General features: G+C 41.7%; 1 protein-coding gene across 1 annotated transcript; it reads left to right on the forward strand.

Moving 5' to 3' along the window:
* The first annotated feature begins 4,999 nt into the window (after positions 1-4,999).
* Positions 5,000-7,621, forward strand: LOC110925277. The gene has a single exon (XM_022169237.1). It carries the CDS (start codon positions 5,000-5,002, stop codon positions 7,619-7,621), a length of 2,622 nt encoding a protein of 873 aa, XP_022024929.1.
* Positions 7,622-11,460: the final 3,839 nt, after the last annotated feature.

Genomic DNA, 11,460 nt, shown 5'->3' on the forward strand with positions numbered 1-11,460 from the left:
AAGAAAATTCTGATCATGTATAAGTTCCGAGTATAAGGGGGGAGGGGGTGTTTCAGGTACTTGATAAATCCTGATTATTACTTGTGATATGAATTGGTCCGAGTTTTTCATATATGTAATAAATACGCATGTTCGAGTTAATCTGGTAAGCATGTATTGAAATTTACTTGATTAACTGGGCTCCGATTTGTTTTATGATATCATACCTACTCAATGTCTAAAAAGTGTGTATGGGAGTCCGACATTATTTTCATGGATTCGAGTTTAATAGACATAGGTATTTATCCGGGTTTGTGTAATAGTTATGAGCCTGCTTACACGCCTATATGTGTTATTCGAGAATGTATGTCGCTACCTGAATTTACATGTGTATTTGTGCTAAACGTGTTATGCATACATGCGCCCGAGTTTCTTAAGTCATAATATTTGTTACCAACTAGAGAATCCACGGTATGGCACAGCATGATGAAATATGTTAATCTGTTTACATGAACACTGAACACTGAGTTGTTTAGATACTCAGGGTGTTGCAAACCCTACATGTATGCTCACTTACATGATATTGTACCTTAGGTTACGTGCAACGGACTTAACAGTTAACGAATATTAGAAGTATATTATCAAACCGAGCAAACTAAGGTGAGTCCATTACTTTTGAGCATGCGTCCCGGTGGTTTGGGACAGTCAGTGGGTATCCCGGGGAGAGATAAATCTTTTGGGTAAAACTGGGATGTTGGATAATATTCTCATTCTCTATCTCTTAAGTCCCATCGTTTGCTATCGTGGGTGGTAGCGGGGTATTAGTTGGTAGCGCTACTTAGGTTTGGCACCCTCACCCCGTTCCTGAGAGAGGGCGGGTGTGAACTAATGACCCAGTCGGGCCTAGTGCTTTGATAGGAGCACTGGGGAACGGGCAAAACATACATCAGGAGCCGTCTTGTTTAGCATCGAGATATTATCAACATTACTTTCGGAATTATATTCAATGAACTGGACTAAACACTAGGCAACTAACGTTTTCACAAACTATGAACTCACCAGCGTTGTCTGATACACTTGTTGCATGCTCGCAGGTCGTTAGATGTCTTGAATTTGGAACTTGCTGTCTGGTGTAGCTGGAGTGGTCATGGGTCGAACTGGATGGATGCATGTATTGGAATTATTGATATTACTCGTTGGTTTTGAAGCAGTTAAACTATGATTTCTTTTATTTGCTTCCGCTGAACATGTTGGTTTTCATTTAAACTTAATGATGGTACTTTTCAGTAATAAATGATGATTTTATTTAGAAACTTGTGATTGGTTCAACATGATTAGTGGCTCGTTATTGGTTTGACACACGCTTAGCAGGGTTTTCCATGGGTGGTATTTTGGGGGTGTGACAAAACGTGTTGAACACGTGCCTCAGCCACAACCGTCAACATTTGTTTGTTCTTTTTGTAGGAAATTATTGTACAAGAAGACGTGGTTCAAGACCTCGTTGAAGCCTACACAACGGACTGAAAACACAACGAACCATACAAGTAGACGCGATTAAAGATCAAGTTGAAGGTTTTATCTTTTGAAGATATTGGTTTGAATGGATTGTTTTATTAAATATGTTGTAGTTCATATTTATTTTCGTTTGAATTTGTACACGGTTTATGTACTAAAATTTCTCAAATGTCTAAAGAGAGTATCTTTATTATTTTTATTAGTTTTGTTAATAAAATTGTGACCCATATCCTACAAAAAAGTCAGTTCATTTAGGTACCCAAATCTACCATAGAAGAATCAAGCTCATACCATATAAAGATGCATCCTTTAAATCAAGAAATTATGAACAAATTTAAGCTGCAAAAAAGGAACAGTAAAAAAAGCAGAAGAAGATGAAATTATCGGCCATGAGCAGGTCCAGTAAAAAGCAAACTTCTCGCCATAAAGAAGTGTAATAGCCCAGATGACACAGAAGAACACACTCAGATTTGAAATCACCTTGTCTTCTTCTTCTTCTTCTTCTTCAAAGTTCACACCCTTTTTCTTTTTCTTGGTTGCAGATAGGGGTGCAAACGAGCCGAGCTACTCGCGAGCTACTCGAGCTCGGCTCGAAAAAAAAGCTCGAACGAGCCGAGCTTAAACGAGCTCGAGCTTGAGCCCGAGCCTAAAAAACAAGCTCGTTTAGTAAACGAGCCCGAGCCCGAGCTTTGCTTATCGAGCTCGAGCCGGCTCGCGAGCCTAATCGAGCTTTCTGTTTATATATTTTTTTATTAATATATTAAACATATATTTATATAATAATAATTACCATTTATATAAATATAAAAAATAACTAAATTATATGTATAATAATAATTATATTTAATATAAATTAATTAATAAATATTGAACGAGTCGAGCCCGAGCGGAGCTCGAGCTTGAAAAATTACATTCGAGCCGAGCTCGAGCTTTCATATGTTAAACGAGCCGAGCTCGAGCTTTCATATGTTAAACGAGCTCGAGCTCGAGCCTGATCGAGCTCGGGCTCGGCTCGGCTCGTTTGCACCCCTAGTTGCAGAGTTGCAGCTTTCATGGTTTTCAATTTCAGATGTTCTCAGTGACTGTTTCTCTTCTGCAGTTCCCCGCTGAAGGGGTAAATTCCCAAAAACCTCACAAAAAGGATGTGAGACCGTACCACCAACTAGCCTTTCAACCTTTTTAACCTTGCGCGGCTGCGCATTAGTCTTACAAAAGGAAGAAAGAAACCAACAAGCGATAGTCGCGCGCCCAAAGGGAAGCCTAAACCTTTGCGCCGCTTTCCATTTAACAAAGGGTTAAAACCCTGAGATCAATATGTCCGCCCAAATATCCAAACTTGGATATTATTTTACCCAGACTTGGGATCTATTCAGCTGTGTGCACACTGTAAAGGTGTCACACCAGATTAGAGCAGTAACCTTCTAGAAGAAATATGATCGTGCACCACCCAGACGGTTATAACCGTCTGGACACGTGTCATCATCACAAACATTCCTGAAATCACAACGATAGCATGTAATTGGAGAATGATCTCCACTTAAACCACTTTCCACGTGGCTATTCCCCAACCGTAGATCAAGTCATGATCCGTGTGCATTCACATCAGGATCAAAGCAACTTAACGAAGATCAAAAGGACTTAACGGAAGGAAAAATAACCGCTACGGCGTTAGCATCTTCCGTTATCTTTTCAATAACAGATTTTCCCTCCCAAACTCCCGGTTATAAATAGGAGAACTCTTCAGGTATAAACTCAGAACATATTTCACTACTCAAATACTTTTATCTTCTCCATTACAAATACTTATTCTCACACCGGAGTCGGGTCAAGGAGAGAACCCTCTTCTCCCCTTGACGAGGCTAACGGTGCTCTGTTTTGCAGAATCACCGGAGAAGGAACTTGGCTGCAACTGAATCAATTGAGAGAGAACTAACCTTTTATGCGGATTCAAACCCCCTAGTATCTCGGTTCCGACCATTTATCTAGTCTTTCTTCATTGGCGCCCACCGTTTTCTCAGTTTTTCTAGTTTCTGTCTCGTTTCGATTCAGTTCATCTCATTTTTCTGCATTTGCACATGGCAGAAAATTCATCCCCTCACCGACAGCCTGGTCCTCAACCAAATGTCGGAAACAATTTCCAAATAGCAGGATCCCCAAAACATAGGGTTAGCAGATGCCAAACTGCTTCGAACATAATCACCAGATTTGATTCCCCAAACATCAGAACTGGAGAAGGAGTCAACATCACGGAATTGGATCTAGTAACCCCACCTTGAGGAAACATCCAATCCAGCCAATACAAAGATGGCAGTCATCAGGAACAAATACACATGGTTCAAGGGGGACCGTCACGAAGATCAAGCAAGCGAAGCTATGATCAACACTGGAGAGAACAACAAGTGGTGTTCCCTGTTGTTCCTGGGGGCCCTCAGGTAGAACGACCAGTGATTATCACTGGTATTTTTGGTCATTGCCGGACGGACTATATGTTCATAGATCCAGGTAGTTCGATGGACATCATATATGAACAGTGCTTTAAACAGCTAGATCCAGAAGATAAAGCACGTTTAGAACCGGTTGATTTTCCTCTCACCGGATTCTGTAATGAAGCTGTTTTCCCGTTAGGGCAAATTGCTTTCCCGGTGACCTTATCAGATGGCAAACACTCACGAACAGTTACAGTAAATTTCATGGTCATGCCAGCAACATCACGACATGACATTTTGCTCGGGAGAAGGTCACAAAGAGAATTTAGCATGATCACTTCCATTCCACACGCAGCTTGTGGATTTCCGACAAGAACCGGAGTTGCAATCCTCTATTCAAGCAAAGAAGTCATGTCCGTAGATGATGAACCACCAGCAAAGGCAGTCAAAGCTTCAGCACCAAACGAACCAGAGAAATGGGTTCTGAACGGCGAGTACCCAGAGCAAACCATTTTGCTAGGACACGCCATGTCACCAACAATATGTGTACAGCTGAAAAGGTTGTTGTCTGACAACAAAGATATATTTGCCTGGTGCCCAGCAGACATGACTGGGGTTCCACGCGATATCGCGCAACATTGTTTAAACATCAAATCATCAGTAGATCCGGTTGTTCAGGGAAGGCGCAGTTTCAGGGAAGAAAAAGCAAAAGCGATGGACGAGCAAGTAACAGAGTTGCTCAACGCGGGAATCTTGCGCAAAGTGAAATACCATACATGGGTTGCCAATCCAGTCATGGTACAAAAACATAACGGCGGATGGAGAATGTGTGTCGACTTCAAAGACCTCAACAAAGCATGCCCCAGAGACTGCTATGCGCTCCCAGAGATAGATAAAAAAGTCGATTCTTTAGCATCATTCAGGTGGAAATGCTTTCTCGACTGTTATAACGGTTATCACCAGGTCCAGATGAAAGAAGAAGACGAAGAAAAACCGCATTCCGCACAAACAAAGGCATCTACTGCTACACAAAAATGCCGTTTGGGTTGCGCAACGCAGGCGCAACGTATCAACGCCTAATGGACACAATCTTTAGCGAGGATATTGGCAAAACTGTCGAAGTATACATGGATGACCTCGTCATCATGAGCCATGAGGAGGAGACAATGATCAACAATATCCAGCGCACATTTGATTCCTTACGAAGCGTAAACTTAAAGTTGAACCCGACAAAGTGCTCCTTCGGCATGGAAGAAGGAAAGTTTTTGGGTTTCATAGTTACCAAAGACGGTTTTAAGGTTAATCCAGAGAAGGTGCAGACCATTCAGCTAATGCCATCACCGGCAACAGTCAAGGAAATGCAAAGACTCGCCGGGCGATTAGCAGCTCTGAATAGATTTTTGGCCAATCATGCGGCAAAATCTTATCCATTTATCAGTACACTGCGAAACTACGGAAAGAAAACTCCTTTCCAAAGGACACCTGAAGCGGAAGCAGGATTTAAGCAAATGAAAGAATATTTAATCCAGTTACCAACGCTGACTGCGCCAAAAGAAAAAGAGCCATTAATCTTATATCTGTCAGCCGCAGAGGTAGCAGTAGGCGCAGTATTAATGGTAGAACGGGAAAATATCCAGACCCCAATCTACTACATCAGCAAAATGCTCACCGGCCCTGAAACTCGTTACTCAATGATAGAAAAACTGGTTCTAGCGCTAGTACACGCATCCAGACGTTTGCGCAGGTATTTTTCAGGCCATGTCATCACAGTACTGACAAATTATCATTTGGGCCAAATCTTGTCAAAACCCGACATAGCGGGGAGATTAGCTAAATGGGCCATCGAGCTAGGAGGCTACAACATTTTTTACAGACCAAGACCAGCAATCAAAGGGCAAGTCCTAGCAGACTTCGCTACTGAAGTTCCCATTGATAAAATACAAGAATGTGAGGCAATCCAGAACCCAACACCTGTTTTCGATGACAGAGTCTGGACCTTACACACCGACGGTGCTTCCAACGATGACGGAGCAGGAACAGGTCTCCGATTAGTCAGCCCGGATAATCACGAACTCACATATGCCATACGCTTAGATTTCCAAAGTACCAACAATGAAGCAGAATACGAAGCATTTTTAGCAGGTCTTCGTCTAGCACTTAAAATGGGAGCAAAAAACCTTGAAGCTAACGTCGACTCAAAACTAGTAGCTGAACAAGTTAACAGTCGCTATGACGCGAAAGGCGAGGCTATGGCGTTGTACCTTGAACAAGCACGGATGTTAATCAATCAACTTCAGACATTCAAAGTCAATCACATAAACAGAAGCGAGAACAAACATGCTGACGCGCTAAGCAAGTTAGCCGCTACTAGCTTTAAACACTTAGCAAAAGAAGTGCGCATAGAGGTACTATCCAATCCTTCCATTCACCTGAAGCAAGTAAGCGTCATAGGGATGGGAAATCCGTCCTGGATGTCTCCAATTATTTTGTACATTCAACACGGGAAACTCCCGGAAGGAAAGACAGAAGCCCGAAAAATACAACACAAAACAATAAACTACGAGATGGCGGATGGTGTCCTTTATCGGAAATCATTCATGGGTCCATTACTACGTTGTGTTGATAAAACGGACGCTCAGTATCTGGTCAGAGAGATCCACGAGGGATTATGCGGGATACACGCAGGACCGCGCATGGTCATGGCAAAAATAATGAGCGCCGGATACTACTGGCCAGGAATGCACATAGACGCAGTTGATCTATTACGAAGGGGCGAAGCATGTCAACGCCATGCACCAAAGACACTTCGACCCAAAAATCCGCTAATTCCCGTTACTTCCGCCTGGCCATTCCAACAGTGGGGCATCGATCTTGTTGGCCCATTTCCTGATGCGCCAGGTGCAGTAAAATTCATCATTGTTGCGGTGGATTACTTCACAAAATGGGTGGAAGCCAAGGCTTTGGCCTCAACAACAGCAATGGTAATCCGCAAATTTATATGGGAACATATCATTTGCAGATTTGGGTTGCCATTGCGCATTATTTCTGACAATGGTACAAACTTTGCCGTGGAAGACCTTCAAAAATGGTTCAAAGAAATGAACATTGAGCACAACTTCGCCTCCGTCGTGCATCCTCAAGCGAATGGCCAGGTAGAAAGCATAAACAAACAAATTGTTGACGGAATAAAAGCGCGACTCGGGACAGCGCGCAGAGGATGGGTTGACGAACTTCCCAGCATCCTCTGGGCGCATCGAACAATGCCAAAGACTAGCACCGGAGAAACCCCGTTCAGTCTAGTCTATGGGTCAGAGGCTGTCATTCCAGCTGAAATAGGCCTACCTTCACCGCGCATGTTGGCTATGGAGAAGCAGGACAATGAACAAGAACGGAGGCTGGATTTGGATCTTCTGGAAGAAAGGCGCGAAAATGCGGCCATAGCAGAAGCAAGGTACAAATCCAAGCTAGAAAAATATTACAACGCGCGTGTGCGTATTTGCACCTTTGTCCCCGAAGATTTTGTCTTGTGCGACAACGAGGCTTCAAACGCCGAAAAACCCGGCAAATTAGCGCCAAGGTGGGAAGGACCGTATGTCATTAACGAAGTCCTAGGCAAGGGAGCATATACCCTAAAAAGGGTCGATGGGACTCTGGTTCCCCGCACCTGGAACGCGCAACAGTTGCGCAGGTGTTACATGTGAACCAAGCCTACAAAGCGAAAAGAACATACAGGCAATGTATTTCCTTATCTTATTTTGTATCACGAGCCTGGCGCTCTTATCAATACAAATATCACCTTTGCTTACATCACTGTTTATTACAAATTGCATGAAATTTCTTTGGTTCGCGCGAAAACGATATGGTCAAACATTGTACACCTCATGAACAGTCTCAAAACAGGCAAGCTGTTGACAAACGTTCACACATGAGCACAATACCATTCCTCATTCGCCTTACCTATTCAAAAGTAATTATACACATGCAACATATTGTAATCTACACATATACGAATCATAGCAATGATCTTCAAAAAAGTATATCATAATATACATTATCTAAAGAAAAAGTGTAACATGAACACTTAACAAGATCATAACAATGATCTTCAAAAATCTTGTCCAGTACCCAAAGCTTAGAACAAAAAAGCATTAACAAAAGACAGAGACAAGCCTTAAGCTTGAATATTTAATTAGCACCAGAACCATCATCAACAGTGGACACCTGCATATTCCGACGAATCCTCCGACGTCGGTACACCAACCTACATCCCCCCTCCGAAGCATCGGAAACCGGGTCGACAACCCATCAACATCCAATACGATACCAGCACCAACAGTAACGTTAGTGTAATGAAGGACCTTGCAGTCAGAATCCGCGATTGAAGGGACAACAAGCTCGATCAGTTTCTTCACTGGTGCAATGATGAGAGGTGGTGAACGAGAAAGAAGAACGAGACCTTCGGCAGCATCGTACACTCTAAGAGCATCTAGCAGGAGACGAGTGTGGTAAGAACGTTTCATCTTCTTTGACAAAAATCAATTAAGAAGATCAAGTGTTTCAAACGTACATATATATAAAGAGAACTCAAAACTTCGAGAAAAGAGAAGTCCATCATTAACTGTCAGAACTGTCACATCCAAACGGCGCTATAGGAACTTGGGTCACTTCTTCATTAATGAAGCCTGACAAAGCGCCATTACAAATCTCAAGGCCAATGAGGAAAATACCCACTCTTACTGACAGGTGACGTCATTACCTAACAGAGCATGATTACAGGTCACATTTTTTCCTTTCTAAAATATATATATATATATATATATATATCATTACAAAATTCAATCTTCTCACAAAAGATTTCTCATTTTTCCGCGCCCAAAAAAAAAACATTTCCCTCTCCTAAGTCCAGTGCTCCACTTATTCACATAAGTACAACACTAGACTGGGGGGACTTGAAGGGCTAAGGTCCCAAAAACCTCACAAAAAGGATGTGAGACCATACCACCAACTGGCCTTTCAACCTTTTTAACCTTGCGCGGCCGCGCATTAGTCTTACAAAAGGAAGAAAGAAACCAACAAGCGATAGTCGCGCGCCCAAAGGGAAGCCTAAACCTTTGCGCCGCTTTCCATTTAACAAAGGGTTAAAACCCTAAGATCAATATGTCCGCCCAAATATCCAAACTTGGATATTATTTTACCCAGACTTGGGATCTATTCAGCTGTGTGCACACTGTAAAGGTGTCACACCAGATTACAGCAGTAACCTTCTAGAAGAAATATGATCGTGCACCACCCAGACGGTTATAACCGTCTGGACACGTATCATCATCACAAACATTCCTGAAATCACAACGATAGCATGTAATTGGAGAATGATCTCCACTTAAACCACTTTCCACGTGGCTATTCCCCAACCGTAGATCAAGTCATGATCCGTGTGCATTCACATCAGGATCAAAGCAACTTAACGAAGATCAAAAGGACTTAACGGAAGGAAAAATAACCGCTACGGCGTTAGCATCTTCCGTTATCTTTTCAATAACAGATTTTCCCTCCCAAACTCCCGATTATAAATAGGAGAACTCTTCAGGTATAAACTCAGAACACATTTCACTACTCAAATACTTTTATCTTCTCCATTACAAATACTTATTCTCACACCGGAGTCGGGTCAAGGAGAGAACCCTCTTCTCCCCTTGACGAGGCTAACGGTGCTCTGTTTTGCAGAATCACCGGAGAAGGAACTTGGTTGCAACTGAATCAATTGAGAGAGAACTAACCTTTTATGCGGATTCAAACCCCCTAGATATCTCGGTTCCGACCATTTATCTAGTGTTTCTTCACCCGCCCTAAACAATGTAATTGTATACGGCTGCAGATTGACTCTTTCATCTAATAATCTCATTCTCATCGCAGCGCAGACAAGCCCACACCCATATAATATATATATTTTTTTTAAATATGGAGGCCCTATAGATTTGGTGGCCCAAGGTCCAAGCCTCAAAATACTTAGGCTTGCCGTGTCTATATATGTTTAAATTTTGTCATGAATTAAAAGACTAATCTATGATACAAAAAGAAAGCAGTAATAAAATTTATATTGATTTACATAAATTAAAACATTAAATTAAGTACAAAAAGAAATTAATGATACAATTTAACGTTAAACGTTTAATGAAACATCGTATAACCATCTAAACAAAACATTCAACAAACAAAAACAAGGAACACCAACTAAACACAATGTACAATAGCAAGATGCACAAATTGTTACCAATTAATAATATACAGAGTAAACTTCCGTTTTGTTTCCTGTGGTTTAGTCATTTTAATGTTTTTCCCAAATCCTTTAAAAATAGCCATTTTACTCCCCGATGTTTCGGTTTTGTCACCAGTTTGCTCCATGACCTTAACTCCATCCATATTATATGCTAACTGAAAGGGTATTTTGGTAATTTTAAGTATGAAACAAAACCCATTTTTATACTTAAATAATCTATTTAACCCACTTTTATACTTAAATAATATGTTTAACCCATATTTAAATACAATATCATCCAAATCAAACGATTTCAGAGACCAAACAATGCAGAGAAGATGACCACCACCATCCATATACCACCAACCGGCCACCACCACCACCAGCCCGTTACCACCATCATCCACTACTATACTTTCTGTTAAACATCATCATTTCCCTACCTTTCTCTCTTTCTCTACCTTCTCTACCACCACCTGCCACCGCTGCTACCACCACCACCACTGTCGCCACCACCACAATCACTTGCCACTGCCAAATCTTCTTTGAGTTCTAAACGAGGGGCTTAGATCTATTTCGAGTTCTAGATGAGGGGCTCAGATCTATTTTGAGTTCTAAACAAGGGGCTCAGATTTGCTTTCAGATCTTCCTAAAAAACAAGAAAAGGTAGACCCCAGTACTACCATTGAAGCGACAGTTGGATGTATGGAGGTAGGTGATGATGGTGGGAGAAGTCAGATTTGGGGCTGCGAAGGAGGAAGGTGATGACGGCTGGATTTGGAGTTGCGGTGGTGACGGTTGGATTTGGGGTTGTGGTTGTTGTCGGACTTGGGGTTTTGGGATTTGGGGTTGCGAAGAGGTTTGTTTTTTAGGTGAGGTGATGGTGTTTGATAGTGTTGGTGAGGTGGTGGTAGTGGTGTCTGATAGTGATGATCGGTGGTTGTTACAAAAGGGAGAAAGAGAAAGATACAGAGGGAGAGAAGGGTGATGAAGTGAGGAATGTTTTTTTTAATGATTATAATTATAAACAATTAAATTCTTTTTGTAAAGTTACTAAAACACCCTTCTCATTATATGTAAAATTCTAAATTGCCCTTATTTTTAACAAACATTTTGGATGGCGTTAGGGACGGGGAGTGCAATAGAGATAAGCTTCATAGATCAGAGAGTAACATGGAAATTATTAAAGGACTGTGGCAAAACCGTTAAAACGACCAAACCACAGGCAGAAAAACGAAAGTTTACTGTAATATATAAATTAGTGTTAAGACGTCTATAAGGTTC

Source organism: Helianthus annuus, chromosome 17 (genome assembly GCF_002127325.2).
Source record: "Helianthus annuus cultivar XRQ/B chromosome 17, HanXRQr2.0-SUNRISE, whole genome shotgun sequence".
Classification (NCBI taxonomy): Eukaryota; Viridiplantae; Streptophyta; class Magnoliopsida; order Asterales; family Asteraceae; genus Helianthus; species Helianthus annuus.

Bases quoted from the DNA above. Each gene is read 5' to 3' on its own strand.
- LOC110925277 (XM_022169237.1), top strand. From the start codon at position 5,000: ATGGACACAATCTTTAGCGAGGATATTGGCAAAACTGTCGAAGTATAC.